The 19427-nt window shown below is 56.2% G+C and overlaps 1 protein-coding gene across 19 annotated transcripts in view; it reads right to left on the bottom strand.

Moving 5' to 3' along the window:
• The window catches only part of NFIC (nuclear factor I C), a 112096-nt gene that overhangs the window by 19546 nt on the left and 73123 nt on the right, over positions 1-19427 (bottom strand). For 10 of the 19 annotated variants that reach the window (XM_028839220.2, XM_028839222.2, XM_077979038.1 and 7 more), the window contains exons 4-7: positions 17440-17514; positions 16627-16750; positions 15833-15957; positions 564-689 (exon numbers count right to left, since the gene is read on the bottom strand). In XM_028839220.2, coding sequence (XP_028695053.1) covers positions 564-689; positions 15833-15957; positions 16627-16750; positions 17440-17514 — 450 coding nt within the window. Of the gene's footprint in view, positions 1-563; positions 690-15031; positions 15958-16626; positions 16751-17439; positions 17515-19427 lie in introns of all 19 variants that reach the window. The other 9 variants (XM_077979040.1, XM_077979039.1, XM_077979043.1 and 6 more) reach the window with 2 other exon arrangements.

Below are 19427 nucleotides of genomic sequence, written 5' to 3'. Positions count from 1 at the left end.
TCCGCCTCCCGGGTTCAAGCAGTTCTCCTGCCTCAGCCTCCCAAGTAGTTGGGACTACTGGTGCGTGCCACTATGCCTGGCTAATTTTTGTATTTTTAGTAGAGATGGGGTTTCACCACGTTGGACAGGCTGGTCTCGAACCCCTGACCTCGTGATCCACCTGCCTTGGCCTCCCAAAGTGCTGGGATGACAGGCGTGAGCCACTGCGCCGGGCCTCGTTGGCAGCTTCTGATCCTGCCTGTCCATCAGTGTCTGGGGTTGGAATGCAGGGATTAGATTGAGACAGGGGGTGAGGGGAGTGAGGTGAAGGGTAAGCCCTGGGTTGCAGCCTCTTCTTATACTAAGGGGGAAACTGAGGCCCAAAGAGACTGAGTCCAACCTCTCAGCTGGGCTGGGACAAGGCCCCGGGCGCTGTCCACTACGGCACCTCTGTGGTTTTCTGCCCACCTAGAAGGCTACAGCAATACGACTCATGGTCAGACATCCAGTGGGACTTCTCTGGCTGTGAGAGGCCTGAGCGCAGGGCCCGCTGCCCCTCCCTGCCAGGGGCCCGTGGCGCTCACCGCTGTGCACGGCGATGACAGGCCGGTGGTGCTGGGTGAAGCTGGAGAGGCGGGGAGAGTCCTGGGGGGACGGGCTGTTGAATGGTGACTTGTCCATCTCTGTCTTCTTCACCGGGGACGAGATGCCTGTGGAGGGGGTGGGACGAGAGAGTCACAGGCTGGTCACACCCCAGGAGCCCTGGACCTTCCCCAAAGCCAGCCTCCGAAGGGATAGGAAGCCTCATCACCCTGCCTTCTCTTCCCCTAGAATCCTGAAGGGGAGAGGCTGTGAGCCCATTACACGGAGGAGTAAACGGAGGCTCAGAGCAGAGAAGGGGCTGGCCAAGGCGGCACGGCCAGGGGATGGAGAGCTGGGTACCAGCACGTGCCCCTGGGCCTCGCTCCCACCTGTTGCCTACTCTCCTTCCAGAGAAATGGGAAGGCTCCCGACTGCCCCATCACCTAGAAGTCACCCGAGCCCTAGAGAAGGCGCAGGGAGGGCAGAGACAGTCAGGTCCGAAGCCCAGTTAGACCCTGACTGGCTAAGTGTGTGCAGACAAGCCCCAGCTCAGCTCTGCCTTCCTTCATCCACACGGGAGGAAGGAATGGAGCCTCCCGGGATCTGAAATGAGGTGCATCCACCCTCTGCAGTGCCTTGCTGGCGTCACTCTGCAGACAGGGGCCTTACTACCTCCCAGGCTGCCTGGGACAGAAGCCGGGACAGCCCCCAACTCAGCAGCTCAGCCCCTCGCACCCTCCTCAGTGAATCAACAAATGAAGAAACAGATGGAGGCCGGGCACGGGGGCTCACGCTTGTAATCCCAGTGCTTTGGGAGGCTGAGGTGGGCAGATCACTTGAGGCCAGGAGTTCAAGATCAGCCTGGCCAACATGGTGAAACCCTGTCTCCACTAAAAATACAAAATTAGGTGGGCGTGGTGGCGGGTGCCTGTAATCCCAGCTACTTGGGAGGCTGAGGCAGGAAAATTGCTTGAACCTGGGAGGCGGAGGTTACAGTGAGCCCAGATCACGCCATTACACTCCAGCCAGGGCTACAGAGCCAGACTCTGTCTCAAACACAGAAAAAACAGATGGACAGCCGGGCGCGGTGGCTCATGCCTGTAATCCCAGCACTTTGGGAGGCTGAGGTGGGCGGATCACGAGGTCAGGAGTTCGAAACCACCCTGGCCAACATGGTGAAACCCTGTCTCTACTAAAAATACAAAAATTAGCCGGGTGTGAGGTGGGCACCTGTAATTCCAGCTATGCGGGAGGCTGAGGCAGGAGAATCGCTTGACCTGAGGAGGCAGAGGCTACAGTGGGCCGAGATTGCGCCATTGCACTCCAGCCCAGGCAACAAGAACGAAACTGTGAAACTCCGTCTCAAAAACAAACAAGCAAGCAAACCAACCAAAAACTGATGGATGGACTCAGATAGGCTCACCCACCAAATGCTGGCTTCCCTCCCGCTCCAGGCACCTCCCTGGAAAGCCCCTGGGTGTGGGGGAAGCAGGTGGTCCACGGTTCAAACCCCGGCTGGCCATGGGGCTGTGCAACCTGGGGTGAGCCGCCACATCCACCCCTTTTCATAAAACAGGGGATTCTGTAAAGCTCTGGCATTTCCATCGGGAGCAGTGTGGGAGTGGCAGGTGTGAGGACTGCGCCAGGGGTGCCTGTGTGGGTGAAGCCCACGGCCGTCCCGGATCCCTGGGCATGAGGGCATTCTCTGAGGATGCCTTCAGCCCAGCTTTCCGAGGGAACGTCAGCCACCCAGCTCGAAAAATGTTAGTTACTGCAGGAGCCACTGCTGCTGCTATTTGGGGTGAGTGGGGAGATGTCAGGGTACCCCTTGACACTTGCACCCTGTCTTTAAAATGAAGTGGGAACACAGAGTCCCAAAGAGGGCCATTTTGGGTATTTCCTGGAGGCTGGGGTGGAGTTCCGGCTCTGGAGCGGACATGCCTGGCCTTCTGGGGCGGTGTCTTTTTTTTTTTTTTTTTTTGAGATAGAGTCTTGCTCTGTCACCCCGTCTGGAGTGCAATGGCGTGATCTCGGATCACTGCAAGCTCCGCCTCCCAGGTTCAAGCAATTCTCCTGCCTCAGCCTCCTGAGTAGCTGGGATTACGGGTGCCTGCCACCACGCCCGGGTCATTTTTGTATTTTTAGTAGAGACGGGGTTTCACCATATTGGCCAGGCTGGTCTCCAACTCCTAGCCTCAGGTGATCCGCCCACCTTGGCCTCCCAAAGTGCTGGGATTACAGGCATGAGCCACTGCGTCCGGCCAATTTATTTGTCACCCAGGCTGGAGTGCAGGGGCACGACCACAGCTCACTGTAGCCTCAACTTCCTGGGCTTAAGTGATCCTCCCACCTCAGCCTCCCAGGTAGGTGGGACCGCAGCCATGCACCATCATGCCCAGGAAATATTTTTTTTAGAGACGAGGTCTTGCTATGTTGCCCAGGCTGGTCTCAAACTCCTGGCCTCAAGCGATCCCCTTGCCTTGGTCTCTCAAAGTGCTGGGATTACAGGCGTGAGCCACAGCACCTGGCCCCAGGGAAGCTTTTTCAAGTGAGGGCTAAGGATCACATCTCGCCTGAAAAATGCAGTGTCCTGGGCCCTACCCTATCCCTGGAAATGGAATCTCAGGGAGGCGTGCCCTGGAGAGCCACAGTTTTAGAAAGGATTTTTACATTTCTTTGAAGGTAAAACATATCTACTGAGACCATCCAAACAGGGTGATGAGTTTAGCATCCCTTCGACCTGGCCCTTGGAGTTCCTTACCTCCAGGGTGTCTCAGGTGGGCACTGCGGACACTGGGGCCGGATCGCTTTCTGGGGTGGGGCTCTCCTAGGCACTGCAGGGTGCTGAGCAGTGTCCCTGGCCACCACCCATTTCATGCCAGGAGCACCCCCCAGTTGTAACAACCACAGATGTCCCCAGACATCACCAAAAGCACCCTGGGGAAGAATCACCTGTGGGTGAGACCTTCTGGGTTAGGGGATCCCATGGACCCTCCATGAGACTGTGTCCCATGATCCTCTGCCCTGCTGAGGTCCCAGGAGGCTGCACACACTGAAACCCACACCGAGTGAGGAGGGAGAGAAGAGGTGAACCCCAGGAGCTGGGGTCCCCCTGGTTTCTACCGTCTGCCCTGTCAGGAGCTTCTCCTGGTGTCTGGTGTGAGCAGTGACATAACTCAGTATTTCCAAATAATTCGCACAGGATTTCTCAGTCTCGACACTGCTGATGCAGGCCAGATCGGTCTCTGTGGAGGGCTGTCCTGGGCACTGCAGGGTGCTGAGCAGCATCCTTGGCCTTCACCCACTCCATGCCAGGAGCACCCCTCAGCGGTGACAACCATAGATGTCCCCAAATGTGACCTGGTGTCCCCGGGTGATGCCCTGATGAGAAACGGTGAGGGTGTCACCGTGTTTTGGGTCTCCTGCTGACGGTTCCACAGGTACCTCCAGCCATCTGTGTGGCACAGCCCCTTCCCAGCCCTGTCCCCACCTCCTCTGTCCTCCCAGCATCGCTGTATCCTTCCCCGAATGGGGTTACCACTCAGGGAACTTCTGTCCTCTCTGATGGCTGCAGCCCAGAGGGAGCCCAGATCCAGGACCCAGCCGGGGGGACACGCGGCTCTTCATCTACTTTTGTCGCTATGGAACCAGCTGTCCCACGGCCCTGCACACATCATGCTGTGAGGAGTGAAGGTGTCGCTGGGACACATCCCAGAAGCAGGTCAGCAGTTTGCGGGGACCCGGGAACACCCGGCTCTGGAGAAGACTGGCACCCAGGACACCCACACGAGGGGCAGGAAGGATGACGCCTCCACTCATGCCCAGTCTGTGAACACTCACGGGGGAACACTCCGGAGGCCCTGGGCATGGAGGCTGAGCCATCCAGAGAGGCCCCACTGCCCAGTGGGATGCCATGAAGTCTGTGACCAAGCTGGGCCCCAGCAGCCAGGCCTGGGCTTTTCTAGGGCAGGAGGATGTGGCAGGAATGAGAGTGGCCTGGAGGCAGGGAGGCCGGGCTGGTCCTGTCGGCATGTATGTGTGGGTATGTATGCCTGTGCACGTGTGCATGCGAATACATACATGTGCATGCATGTATGTGTGTATGCCTGCACACATGTGCATAGATGCACGTATGCGTGCATGTCTGTGTACATGTGTGTACACATGTGAGCGTTTGTGCACATGTGCATGCCTGCATGTGTATGCCTGCACATGCACGTTCATGTCTGTATATGTGTGCATGCCTGTGTGTGCACATACATGTATGCATGCGTGCATGTCTGTGCATGTGTCTATGCATGTGAATGCGCATATGCGTGTGCAATGTGCATGTGAATACACGCACACGTGTGTGCCCGCACCTGCATGTTCATGTCCATGTGTGCGTGCATGCATGCACACACATGTACACGTGTGTGCAAGCATGCACGCATACATATGTGTGCATGCCTTGCACAGGTGCGTGCATATATGAATGAGCATGCACGTGTGTGTGCAAGCGTGTATGAGTGTGTGTAGGGGCTGGCAGCTCCCTGCAGGCGCGGGCCACGGCGGGAATGAGGTTAGGGTTGTCAGACGCTCACTTAGGAGGATTTCCTAGAACAGCTTGTCCTGGATGGAAATAGTCTGGCTCAGACTCCACCCCCCGCCGCCACATCCCTGCAGACACCGCTAGAGCTTCCTGAGATGGGGCCAGCGGGAGCCAGGGCAGGGCAGGAAGGAGGGGGGAGCGCAGCCCAGGCACTGCGAGAAAGAATAACCCAGCATGCTCCCGGCAGGCTCTGCAGACACTGACTCTGCACCCTGCCTCCAAGCATCCTCCGTCTGTTCAGCAGGCATGCCTGGGACCCCGGTGGGACCTCCCTGTTCAGCCAGCGGGCCTGTGCGTCCCCCACCCATCTCAGTGGCCGTCTTTCCTCTCAGGGAACACATCCGTATGCCCCGCCCCGCATCCTGCATGCCCCGTCTGAGAATATTGACTGTAGGGAGCACGCAGGCCCGCGGGCTCCCCCGTCGGAGCTTCTTCATGTCTGTTTAACACACGCGCCCATCTGACCTCCTCTCTGTATTTAACGAAAGGCCCTCATCACCCCTGTCGGGGCAGCCATCTGTGTGCTCAACAAACAAGCCCATCTCCCACTGAAATGCCTGCTCCCCAAGGGGGCCAAGGCCCACTCTTGCTGGGCCTCTAGGGTCTGGGGTCCAGGAGGGGGCCCTACGCAGGGCGCGTGGAGTGGACAGAAGCACCGACGCAGGTCATGAATCTGCTGAGGACAGCAGTGACCACTGGGCGTTGACAGTGCACCAAGGCCTCCTCTGGGCTCTGTAGACATTTGGGACTGGATCGTTCTCTGGGAACTGGATCGTTCTCTGGGGTGGGGCCATCCTGGGCACTGCAGGGTGCTGAGCGGTGTCCCTGGCCTCCCAGGTGTCCCTGGACCCACCCTCCATGCTAGGACCACCCTGCAGTCGTGACAACCACAAATGTCCTCAGATGTCACCCAGTGTCCCCTGGGGGCAGGATCACCCCTAGGTAAAACCCCCTGGCTTAGAGGATTCCATGGACCCCCAAGAGACTCTGCGTCCCATGATCCTCGGCCCTGCTGAGGTCCCAGGAGGCTGCACATGTTGAAATCCACACCCTGAGTGGGAGGGAGAGAGGAGGTGAATCCCAGGAGCTGGGGGTCCCCTGGTTTACACCGTCTGCCCCACTGAGAGTTTATTCTGGTGTGAGTGGGGGGCAGACCTTTTTTTTTTTTTTTTTGAGACGGAGTCTCGCTCTGTCGCCCAGGCTGGAGTGCAGTGGCCGGATCTCAGCTCACTGCAAGCTCCGCCTCCCGGGTTCACGCCATTCTCCTGCCTCAGCCTCCTGAGTAGCTGGGACTACAGGCGCCCGCCACCTCGCCCGGCTAGTTTTTTGTATTTTTTAGTAGAGACGGGGTTTCACCGTGTTAGCCAGGATGGTCTCGATCTCCCGACCTCGTGATCCGCCCGTCTCGGCCTCCCAAAGTGCTGGGATTACAGGCTTGAGCCACCGCGCCCGGCCTTTTTTTTTTTTTTTTTGAGATGGAGTCTTGCTCTGTCACTCAGGCTGGGGTGCAGTGGCCGGATCTCAGCTCACTGCACAGACTTTTATTTTTAAGACAGGGTGTCGCTCTGTTGCCCAGTCTGGAGCGCAGTGGGGCAACCATAGCTCACTGCAGCTTTGATCTCCTGGGCTCAAGAGATCCTCCCAACCTCAGCCTCTCCATAGCTGGGACCACAGGCACATACCACCACGTGCAGCCCATTTGGTATTTTTTTGTAGAGACAGGGTTTCCCTGTGTTCTCAAACTCTTGGGCTCAAGTGATCCTCCAGCCTTGGCCTCCCAAAGTGCTGGGATTACAGGCATGAGCCACCGTGCCCAGCCTCAGTTTTTTTTTTTTCACATTAATTAACACAGGTTTCTCAGCCTCAGCACCGTAGACATTGGGGCTGGCTCGTTCTCTGGGGAGGGGCTGTCCTGGGCACTGCTGGGTGCTGAGCAGCGTCCCTGGCCTCCACCCACTCCATGTCAAGAGCACCCCCAGTTGTGACAACCACAGATGTCCCCAGACACCGGCCAGTGTCCCTGGGGGTGGGGCAGCACTGCCCTGGGTGAGGACCTTCTGTGAAGGCACTAGCCTCCTCGCATAATGTGGTCCTCACAGCTGCCCTGTGCAGAGCTTACAGGAGCTGCACCCATTTCACAGATGTGGAGGCTGAGGCCTGATGGGAGAAGTTACTCACCTAAAGCAATAGAACCAAGCGGGGGTGGAGGTGGAGTTGGAACCCAACTCTGTCCCTCCCCAGGCCACGCTCCAAAAGGGATGGGCAGGCCGGGCTCGGTGGCTCGGAGGATCACTTGAGGTCAGAAGTTCGAGACCAGCCTGGCCAACATGGTGAAACTCCATCTCTACTGAAAATACACAAATTAGCTGGGCGTGGTGGTGGGTGCCTGTAGTCCCAGTCCCAGCTATTTGCAAGGCTGAGGCAGGAGAATCGCTTGAATCTGGAAGGCAGAGGTTGCAGTGAGCTGAGATCATGCCACTGCACTCCGGCCTGGGCAACACAGCGAGATTCTGACTCAAAAAAAAAAGGGATGGGGGAAGCCCAGGGTGACAGAGGAGAGGAATGGATGGGGGCTGCCTGCCCTGCCCTGTGTAGTAACTGCCTGTGGATGGGGCCTGTGTCACCTTCAAGTGGGGTTACACCAGCAGCAAAAACAAAGCACCGGGGGGCTGCTCGAAGACGCCTTCCCTCCACCCCACGCAGCCGGGTAAGCAGGGAGGCCTCAGGGGGAGGCGGCCAGGAGAAAGGGCACTCCTGGCCCAGGCCCCAAGCGGGCAGAGCCTAGAGGCTGGAATGTGGGGCCTGGAGGCGTGCTGTGGGGGTCTTGCCTGGCAGGATCCACCCCAGGCCTTTGTGAGCCTCAGGGTGGGGGGCTGGCTGAGCACTGCCCGGAGAAAAGGCCCCAAGGCTGCCAGAGGAAGGGAGAACTGCTCTAATCAGCTTAACCCCCTTAATGAGCGGCTAATTGGGGACTGTCTAGACAGGAAGCTGGAAAGGCCGGGGAGGAGGAGGAGGAGGAGGGGGAGGAAGCACAGGAGGAGGAGGAACATCCCAGGGTGGTGGCCAGGGGCCAAGGGCACCTTCGGGAGAGACCCTGCCCGCCTGGGTTCCTGTTTTGTGTCCTCCCTCTGCGGAAGCACCCAGCCTGGGACCACCTTGCAGGCTGCAGCAGTAAGCCTGAACCTTCCATGCCCCCGGCCCCTCTGGCCCTTCCCTTGGGCCCCCTGGCCCTTGCCTCAGTCCAGCAACGAGGTTACAGCTGGGAACCTCAGGAACCCCACTCCATCCCAGGGGCCAGGCCTGTTCTGAGGCATCCTCCTTGGGACTTCAGAGGCTGCGAAATGTTTATCGATGCAGGCCACAGCGATGGGAAGAGGCCCAGGAAGCACTGGGCGTAAGCTCAGGGCTCTGCCCCTTCCTTGCTGTGGGACCTTTGGGCCTCAGTTTCCCCACTTGTCAACTGATGGCCGGGGCAGCCCAGATCTCAGTGTTGCCGGGGAGGGGAAATAACCCAGCTTAGGACATCGCAGATGTCCCATAAAACAAAGAGAGCGAGGTGCCCTGAGTGGGGCCGCTGGGAACGGCCACGTGGTTCTGTGTCCCTGTGCACCTGCTTCCTGCGGGGGTGACCTGGAGCGGGTGACGTCACCTCTCTGAGCCTCGGGGTTTCCCTCTGCAAAATGAGGAGCCTGCCAGTCCCCTCCGCAGGGCTGTCTGGGACTAAAATGTTGGGAAGGGACATAGAGCCAGCTGGGTGTGGTGGCTCACACCTGCCATCCCAGCACTTTGGGAAGCAGAGGCAGGAAGATCCCTTGAGCCCAGGAGTTTAAGACTAGCCTGAGCAACACAGGGAACCCTGTCTCTACAAAAAAAAAAAAAAATGCAAAAAATAGCCAGGTGTGTTGGTGAGTGCCTGTAGTCCCAGCTACTTGGGAGGCTTGGAAGGAGGACAGCTTGAGCCCAGAGGGCGGAGATTGCACCACCGCACTCCATCCTGAGCGACACAGCAAGTTGCTATTTGGGTGGGGGGGGAAGGCTGGGTGCAGTGGCTCACGCCTGTAATCCCAGCACTTTGGGAGATGAGACCGAGGCGGGTGGATCACCTGAGGTCAGGAGTTCCAGACCAGCCTGGCCAACATGGTGAAAACCCGCCTCTGCTAAAAACACAAAAATTAGCCGGTTGTGGTGGCGGGCGCCTGTAATCCCAGCTACTCGGGAGGCTGAGGCAGGAGAATCACTTGAACCTGGGAGGCGGAGGTTGCAGTGAGTCAAGATTGTGACACCGCCCGCACTCCAGCCTGGGCGACAGGGAGAGACCCTGTCTCAAAAAGAAAAAAAAAAAAAAAGTGGCCCAGACCAGGGGTCACGCACCTTCTCCCTGCTCGGTTTAGGCCCTTTGCATATGCCACTGGCCATATATAGGGGAGACTCTGCCCTCAAAAGACGTTTGGCCAGATCTGGGGACATTTACGGTTGTCACCACTGGGGGGTGCTCCTGACACGGAGTGGGCGGAGGCCATGAACCCTGCACAGCACCCAACAGTGCCCAAGACGGCCCCGCCCCAGAGGATGATCTGGCCCCAAGCATCAACAGTGCAACTCCCGAAACCACGATTCTCCCTTCTGGGAATGCCCTCCCATCATTTTCCCTGTGGATAAATCCACTTAAATCATCCCGGCTGTAGCTTAGCCACGAATTAATAATAAACCCAGCTCTCACACCCCAAGTGCGTGCTTTACGTCCAGCCCTGGGCCATGGGTGTTAAAATTCTTCCAGTGTTTGGCCGGGCGCGGTGATTCACGCCTGTAATCCCAGCACTTTGGGAGGCCGAGGCTGGCGGATCACAAGGTCAGGAGATCGAGACCATCCTGGCCAACGTGGTGAAACCCCGTCTCTACTAAAAATACAAGTTAGCCGGGCATGGTGGTGGGCGCCTGTAGTCCCAGCTACTTGGGAGGCTGAGGCAGGAGAACGGCGTGAACCCAAGAGGCGGAGGTTGTGGTGAGCCAAGATCGCACGACTGCACTCCAGCCTGGGCGACAGAGTGAGACTCGGTCTCAAAAAAAAAAAAAAAAAAAAAAAAATTCTTCTAGTGTTTTCTCTTCACTGCGATATCGAGCCAGAGTTTTCTGAGATGGAGTTTCGCTCTTGTGGCCCAGGCTGGAGTGCAGTGGCACGATCTCGGCTCACTGCACCCTCCGCCTCCCAGGTTCAAGCCATTCTCCTGCCTCAGCCTCCCGAGTAGCTGGGATTATAGGCGCCCGCCACCACGCCTGGCTAGTTTTTTGTATTTTTAGTAGAAACGGGGTTTCACCACATTGGCCAGGCTGGTCTCGAACTCCTGACCTCAAGTGATCTGCCTGCCTCGGCCTCCCAAAGTGCTGGGATTATAGGTGAGCCTTTTTTCTTTTTTTTTCCTTTTTCTTTTCTTCTTTTTTGTTTTGAGACAGGGTCTTTCTCTGTTGCCCTAGATGGAGTGCAGTGGCATGATGATAGCTCACGGCAGCTCTGACCTCCCGTCTCAAGCAATCCTCCCACCTCAGCCTCCCAAGTAGCTGGGACTACAGGTGTACGCCACTATGCCATGTTAATTTTTTTTTTTTTAAGTAGAGTTGGGGTCTTGCCATGTTGCTAGGATTACAGTTGTAAGCCACTGCACCTGGCCATCAACCTGATCCTACAGCAGAGGAAACGGAGGGGCAGAGAGGTTAAGGAACCTGCCAAAAGTCACACAGCTGGAAATGCAGAGAAGCCAGTTGCCCGAGCTCCTCACTGCTGTCACCCTGATTCTCCTCCTCTGGGAAGTCTTCCCTTTTCTTCCAGGCTTTATCAGGGTCCCCCTGTGCCCCCTCACTGTCCTCTGTGCCTCCTCCTCTGGGCTGTAGTGACCTGGGTAAGAACCCATCTCCCTCCCTAGGCTGTTAGCCCCTGGAAGGTAGGGACAGGAGTGGGTTGGATCATCTCTGTGTCCCCAGGGCCTCAGGTAGGGCCAGCACACAGGAGGGCTTTACACGGAGGATGCAACCCTCAGGAGGGAGTGAGTTTGCCATCCCCTGAGGCAATCAAGTGGAAGCTGCAGGAGCACAGACCTCCTCTGACATTCCCTGCTCGCTCTCTGATTCCTGATCACACAGCAGAAGCTGGTGGAGGCTTCCTCTCTGTCCTCTCCCATTGCTATCCCGTCTTTCCCCAGTGGAAGGGGTTGCCGGCGAGCAGCCGGGAAGAAAAGTCCGACGGAGCTTCAGAGACTCTAACATTTCCTCTCTCTTGAAATGTTTTGAGTTTTCTCAGTTGAAAGCTAGATTCTTTATTTTCCACCTTTCTCCTCTCCTAAAATAGACTTAAAGCTATGAGTTTTCCTCTCAGGGATGCTTTGGCCCATCACAGAGGTGGTCTTTCACTTTAACTGGCGTGCGGTTTACATTCCAACAGCCTCATCAACTCCAGAGTTAATGAGAAGTGATGGCTGGGCCTGGTGTGTCTCACGCCTGTAATCCCAGCACCTTGGGAGGCTAGGACGGGCAGATCACTTGAGGTCCGCGGATCACTTGAGGTCAGGAGTTCAAGACCAGCCTGGCCAACATAGTGAAACTCCGTCTCTACTAAAAATACAAAAATTAGCTGGTTGTGGTGGTGCATGCCTGTAGTCCCAGCTACTCGGGAGGCTGAGTCAGAAGAATCACTTGAACCCAGGAGGTGGAGCCAAGATCGCACCATTGCACTCCAGCCTGGGTGACAAGAGTGAAACTCTGTCTCAAAAAAAAAAAAAAAAAAAAAAAAACCAGAAGTGACTTTTTTTTTTTTTTTTTGGAAACATAGTCTCGCTCTGTTGCCCAGGCTGGCGTGCACTGGCATGATCTCTCAAAACAAGCAAGACTCCATCTCAAAACAAAAACAACGAACACACAAACAAAAGAACCTCATAAATACTGAGGCAGGTCCCCTGAGAGATGGAGACTCTCTAGGGATGCTCCTGCTCTGGGAGCCCACACTGTGGGAGGGAGGGGCCTTCGCACCCAAAATGTCACAACCAGATGCGTCTGAGAGCCCCAGAAAGAGACAGGAATGTTATAAAGACACGGACAACGATGACCTCCCGTTTCCCGGGTATGTCGCATGGGCCAGACGGTTGCTTCACACATGTCCTACCCCTTCCTCCTCCCGTAGTTCCTAAAGAACAATTATTCACATCACCCTCATTGTGAAGATGAAGAAACTGAGGCTTAGAGAAGTTAAATGACGTGCCCCAGGTTACATAGCACACAGAGCCAGATACGGGCAGGGCTGGGATGTGAACCCAGGTCTCTCCAATGCCTGAGTCTGACTTCTTGGTCCTAATGTTATACTGCTTCTAAAAATCCTACAGGTGGCCAGGTGCAGTGGCTCCCGCCTGTCATCCCAGCACTTTGGGAGGCCGAGGTGGGTGGATCACCTGAGGTCAGGAGTTTGAGACCAGCCTGGCCAACGTGGTGAAACACCGTCTCTACTAAAAAGATAAAGATTAGCCGGGCGTGGTGGTGCATGCCCGTAACCCCAGCGACTTGGGAGGCTGAGGCAGGAGAATCGCTTGAACCCGGGAGGCAGAGGTTACAGTGAGCTGAGATCTTGCCACTGCACTCCAGCCTGGGCGACAGAGCAAGACTCCATCTCAAAAAAAAAAAAAAAAAAAAAAAAAGAAAAGAAAAGAAAAAGAGGGGCCCAGCATGATGGCTCACACCTGGAATCCCAACGCTTTGGGAGGACAAGGCGGGAGGATCACTTGAAGTCAGGAGTTCAAGACCAGCTTAGGCAACACAGTGAGACCCCATCTCTACCAAAAAATTAAAAAAATTAACAGGGCATGGTGGTATGCACCTGTAATCCCAGATAGTTGGGAAGCTGAGGCAGGAGGATCACATGAGCCTGGGAGGTCGAGGCTGCAGTGAGCTGTGACTGTACCACTGCACTCCAACCTGAGTGACAGAGGAAGACCCTGTCTCAAATATAAAAATAAACTAGGCCCCATGGGTACAGGGAGGAGAGAGAGGAAGAAGGGAGACAAAACAAATCTGGTTGGATGCAATGGCTCGTGCCTATAATCCCAGAACTTCAGGAGGCTGGGGTGGGAGAATCACCTGAGCCCAGGAGTTTGAGACCAGCCTGGGTGACAGAGTGAGACTCCATCTCTTAAAAAAAAAAAAAAAAAAGGCCGGGCGCGGTGGCTCAAGCCTGTAATCCCAGCACTTTGGGAGGCCAAGGCAGGCGGATCACAAGGTCAGGAGATCGAGACCACAGTGAAACCCCGTCTCTACTAAAAATACAAAAAAAAAATTAGCCGGGCGCGGTGGCGGGCGCCTGTAGTCCTAGCTACTCAGGAGGCTGAGGCAGGAGAATGGCGTGAACCCAGGAGGCGGAGCTTGCAGTGAGCCGAGATCGCGCCACTGCACTCCAGCCTGGGCAACAGCGTGAGACTCCGTCTCAAAAAAAAAAAAAAAAAAAAAAAAAAAAAAAAAAGGAAAAAAATTAGGCAGGCATAGTGACATTTGCCTGTAGTCCCAGCTGCTCAGGAGACGGAGGTGGGAGGATCGCTTAAGCCGGGGAAGTTGAGGCTGCAGTGCGCCATGATCGTGCTACCACACTCCAGCCTGGCTAGAGTGAGACTGTCTCAAAAACAAAGCCACAAATTTCCACATTTATCGGGTGCCTATGTGTTATGTGCCAGGCCTGTTTTATGGACACGAGATGCATTAATTCACTTAATTCCCATGACAACCCCAGGCAAGCAGTACTGCAGGTACTAACACACCCATTTTACAGATGAGGAAACCGGGTCCCTAAGTGGGCAGGGCGAGGGAGGCTCAGAAACCTTGAGTCACTAGGAGGCTGCAAGGGCTGAGCTACAGACCCCCGTAGGTGGACTACGGACCCCACGCATGTATCCACTGGGCTGCCCCCGGGGCCCTTGAGGATAAGGTACTGCACAGAGCAATGCTTGCAAAATTTAGGGGCACAAAGTCGGCTGAGAATCTGAGGATGGATGCCAGGGACACCCTCTTCAGCGTGACACAAGCCCACAGGCCATTTTGCACAGTTTCCTGAAAGTCACGGGTGCCAGCTGGCCAGAGAGCAGGACCTTAGAGCGAAAGTGATTCTTTAGATGAGAACTGTAGTGGAGATGCGGACCCCAAATAAGGGAAATCTTTAGAGAAAGCGCTTGGGGAGACAGGGAATACACATAATCCTAAGGAGCTGGCGTTCAATGGAAAAAAGACCCTGTGAAGCTGCTGACCCTAAAGAACAGGAACTCTATAAGAACGACACCCCAGGCCAGGCGTGGTGCCTCATGCCTGGAATCCCAGCACTCTGTGAGGCCTAGGCAGGCAGATCACTTGAGGTCGGGAGTTCAAGACCAGCCTGGCCCACAGGGTGAAACCCCGTCTCTACTAAAAATACAAAAATTAGCCGGGTGTGATGGCACACGCGCCTGTAATCCCTGCTACTCAGGAGGCTGAGGCAGGAGAATCGCTTGAACCCGGGAAGCAGAGATTGCAGTGAGCCGAGGTTGTGCCACTGCACTCCAGCCTGGGCAACAGACTGGGACTCCATCTCAAAAAAAAAAAAAAAAAAAAAAAGGAGGCTGGGAGCGGTGGCTCACGTCTGTAATCCCAGCACTTTGGATGCGGAGGCAGGTGAATTACCTGAGGTCAGGAGTTCGAGAACAGCCTGACCAACATGGAGAAACCTCGTCTCCACTAAAAATACAAAAAATTAGCCGGGCGTGGTGGTGCGTGCCTGTAATCCCAGTTACTTGGGAGGCTGAGGTAGGATAATTGCTTGAACCCGGGAGGCGGAGGTTGCAGTGAGCCGAGATTGCACCACTGCACTCCAGCCTGGGTAACAAGAGTGAAACAAGAAAGAAAAGAAAGAAAGAAAAGAAAAGAAAGAAAAGAAAGAAAGAGAGAGGGAAGGAAGGAAGGAAGGATGGAAGGAAGAAAGGAAGGAAGGAAGAAAGGAAGGAAGGAAGGAAAAAGAAAGAAAGAAAGAAAAGAAAAGAAAAGAAAAGAAAAGAAAAAAGAAAAGAAAGGAAGAAAGACACTCCAGAGAGGACCCTTCTGAAGACAGAAAAGCAAGAGGATAAAATCTTCCTGGAAAAGGACGCCGTGGGAATGGAGACCCTACAGAAAAGAGACGAGTCTCCTACAGAACCACACGGAGAAAGATCCCATGGAGATGCGAACCTGGTTCAAAAAAAAAAAGTAACTTCAAGAAGGACCCCAATGAGAAGGGTTCCAGCATCTCAGGATCTTCTAGCGGGGAAGAGGACAAACGGGTCCTTACAGAAGAGGGATTCTATGACAGATCCCAGGAGGAGAGGCCCTGTTGATCAGAGTAACTACTAGTCCATCCTGCAGCTCGGGGACCCCACACAGATGTGGCTTTCAAGGATGGAGGGCAGGAAAGTCAGACGGGACAGTCTCTGCCCTCTCCAGCCTCAGCAGAACCAAAGAGATCCGAGAACGCGAGCCCGGACCGTACTTCCAGCCACGCGCAGCTCGAAGCGACTACCATTCCCAGGAGGCCCCGCGGCTCCAGGCTGGCTTCCTGCCCTGCGGCGCCCGCGCAGTGGCTGCCGGAAGACGTAGTTCCCACCGCGGTAACTCCGACCGGAAGGCCGGCTCCGCCCCCGCCACCAGCCCTACCTCCTTCCATGTCCTCCGTCCAGTTGCGGCTGCTACTCGTGGGCGAGCTGGGCGAAGTGTAGTAATCGCCGCCGGGGCTCGTGTCCACGTCTTCCTCCATCGAGCCCGATTTGTGCCGCTTGCTCCTTATGGGCGAGGGAGGGGGAGAGGCTGGTTACCAGGGAGACGCGGGGGCGGGGGGCGCGGCCGCGGGCTTTGCTACTTCCGGTCCTTAAGTGGGCAGGGCGAGGGAGGTGGTCCCGCGAGACATCGCGGGAGCCGCGGGCGTTCAGCCCATTCCCAATGAACCCCTGTTCCAACCATTGCTTGGATGGGACACCCGGGCCAAGGCAGGGAGGGTCTCAGCAGAGGTCGGACACCAAGCTAGCATGGTGGAGACCAAAACCCAGGCAGCCTGGCTAATCCCCTGACCACCTGTAGTTCTCAGAACTGCCTGTTAGGGGTATGATCCCATTTTATGGATGGGGAAACTGAGGCACAATGTGACCCGCTCGAGGTCACACAGCATATCTCAGCAAGAGCCTGTGTCTGCATTCTCCGGGGGCGGGGGGGCGTCCTAAGGGCTGGCTGAGCCAGCAGGATTTGAGGCTGGGGGAGCCCACGGTGGGCTGTCAGGGCTAGGGGAAGAGGCACATGGGGCTGGCTGGGTTTTGAAGGATGAATAGGAGTTTCTCAGGCCAGGTGAATTGTGAAAAGAGGTATTCCAGGGAGAGGAATGAGTCGGCTCGGACCAGAGGGGATGGGCTGATGAATGGGGTTGTGAAATGCCCAGAGGTGGGGACCTGGGTACTTACCCACTGGAGGAGGTGCTGGGCAGCGTTCTTCTCAGGCCAGTGCTGGCTGGGTTCAGGTCGTATGCCAGGTGCCCCTGCAGCTCCCCCAGGGAGAAGTTGGGTCCTGTTCCGGTCACCACAGGTGCTGCAGAGGGTGAGAGAGGAGAGTGAGGCAGGAAGCAGTGTCCTGTGCTGTGGTTTGCTTTAGAGGTAGGGAAAGCCATTGGGTGCAGTCCAAAGGGGGACCCCCTTCCCATATTGGCCCAGTTCCTAGGGTGGCTGAAACCAGTTTTATTCTATGGATCAGAGGACCAAGGTCATGGGGAGAGGCCAAGAGCACACTGTGAGGCAGAGGCATAGCCAGAGCTCGAGGCCAGGCTCTGTGGATCTGGACAGGGAGAGTGTCAGTCAGGGCTAAAGAAGGACAGCGCCCAGGACTTGCTGGGGTGGGATTCAGACAGTGTGGGATGGAATTCGCTGGGTCCCCAGCAGGTCAGCAGGGAAAGCAAGGGGACAGGAGGAGCGGGGGTGGGGGGGTCCTCTGGGGTCTCCTGGGACAGGACAGTGGAGGCCCCAGGGAGGAGGAAGGATGCTGGGGCAGAAGGTTCCTTAGTTGCCATCCAGCATTTGGATTCTGTTTCCTGGGGAGGTGGGAGGGAGCCCTGACCTTGGGCTCTGGGAAGGGCCTGGCCCCCTCCCTTTCTAGGAACCTTGGCTTGATAACACAGTGGGTGTCTGGAAACGACAAGGAGTAGGGTGAGGGGGTGAGCTCCTTCCTCCCTGCGGCCTCCTCCCCTCTCCAGGACCCAGCTCTGGGCTGACGGGAACACTCACTCCGGGACACTTGGATAAGCTCGGTGACGCTGAACACGCCAGAGGTGACAAAGCTCTCCTGGAAGTCGGTTGTGTCTGGAACAGGAAGACAGTGGGGTCAGTGGGCTGAGCCGGGCCTATTTCCCTTCTCCACACTCCAGGGCTGCCTGGACTCCTTGGGCTGGCCCGAGCCTGGGTGTTCACCCTGTCTATCTCCTGCAGTGGGGGAATGACAGCTCCAGTCCGATGGGGAAGGCCCCGGTGGGCGGGGGGGCCTTGTCCCGCATGGGCCTTCACACAGCCTTCATCTGGGTCCCCCATGCTGTGGAACACTGCCTTCAAGTGGACAGCAGGCCGGGCGTGGTGGCTCGCCTAGAATCCCAGCACCGTGGGAGGCCGAGGCAGGAGGATCGCTTGAGCTCAGGAGTTCAAGACCAGCCTGGGGAACACAGTGAGACGCCATCTCTACAAAAAGTATTAAAATTGGCCGGGCATGGTGGCTCAAGGGTGGATCATGAGGTCAGGAGATCGAGACCATCCTGGCTAACACGGTGAAACCCCGTCTCTACTAAAAAATACAAAAAAACTAGCCGGGCAAGATGGCGGGCGCCTGTAGTCCCAGCTACTCAGGAGGCTGAGGCAGGAGAATGGCATAAACCCGGGAGGCGGAGCTTGCAGTGAGCTGAGATCTGGCCCCTGCACTCCAGCCTGGGTGACAGAGCGAGACTCCGTCTCAAAAAAAAAAAAAAAAAAAAAAAAAGTGTTAAAATTAGCCAGGTGTTGTGGTGCGTGCCTGTAGTCCCAGATACTCAGGAAGCTGAGGCAGGAGGATCACTTGAGCCTGAGAGGTGGAGGCCGCAATGAACCATTGTTGTGCCACTGCACTCCAGCCTGGGAAACAGAGCGACACCTCGTCTTAAAAAACGAGTGGAGGCCGGGCACGGTGGCTCATGCCTATAATCCAGCACTTTGGGAGGCTGAGGCAGGCAGATCACGAGGTCAGGAGATTGAGATCACAGTGAAACCCCGTCTCTACTAAAAATACAAAAAATTAGCTGGGCGTGGTGGCAGGCACCTATAGTCCCAGCTACTCGGGAGGCTGAGGCAGGAGAATGGCGTGAACCCGGGAGGCGGAGCTTGCAGTGAGCTGAGATCGTGCCACTGCACTCCAAAATGAAAGGAGAGCGGAGACCTGGGCTCACATTGGCTCCATCACCCGCCTTGGTGTATGATCTGGGGCAGGCCACTTTCCCTCTCTCAGCCTCCATGTTTTCCTAATTGCAGAAGTGGAAACCATCAATCCCACTGTCGAGGTTGTTCTGAGGTCTGCATCCAACTGCCTGGGAGGGGCGACTGGCTTGCTTTGCACACTGTCACCCTTCGAGATACTCTGGCTTCTTGTTCTTCTCCCCTCCAGACCAGGAGGTCCGTGTGGGCAGGGATTTCTGTCTGCCCTGACCCCGCAGTGTCCTTCATACCTAGACCAGAGCTTGGCACCCAGCAATGGGTCAGTTAAAATGGGGAGCTGAATGGCGGGTCCACAAGCCGTAGTTAAACTCCCCACCCCGTGTCCCCAGCACCGCTCCTACCTAATGCCAAAGGAAGGGAGATCGTCGTCTCTTAACTGGAGTGGTTTGGACCCATTTCACAGATTTGGAAATCGAAGTTGTCCCCGAGAGGTCAGGAGCCTTGGCCAACCTCAGACAGCTTGGGGACAGCCCTGTTCTGCCTTCGGACGCCCTTGTAGGAGGGATTCATGGACTCAACAGGCGTTTACTAAGCATCCACAGTGTCTGGTTCTGAGCTGGGCCCCGACACAGCAGGAGATAACACAGGCGGAAGCAGTCGCCCCCGTGAGACTCAAAGTCCAGTGCGAGCGACAGCAGCCAAGATTAATAGGTCAGCAAAAGTCCACGAGTGTTCCTAGCAGCACTCTTCACAGCTCAAACCAGAAAGCCACCCAAATACCCCTTCAAAAGATGAAGAGAGAAACACAGCGTGGTCTATCC

This window comes from Macaca mulatta, chromosome 19 (assembly GCF_049350105.2).
Source record: "Macaca mulatta isolate MMU2019108-1 chromosome 19, T2T-MMU8v2.0, whole genome shotgun sequence".
Classification (NCBI taxonomy): domain Eukaryota; kingdom Metazoa; phylum Chordata; class Mammalia; order Primates; family Cercopithecidae; genus Macaca; species Macaca mulatta.
Note: the sequence above shows the minus strand (reverse complement) of the source record. Positions and strands in the feature narration are given on the sequence as shown.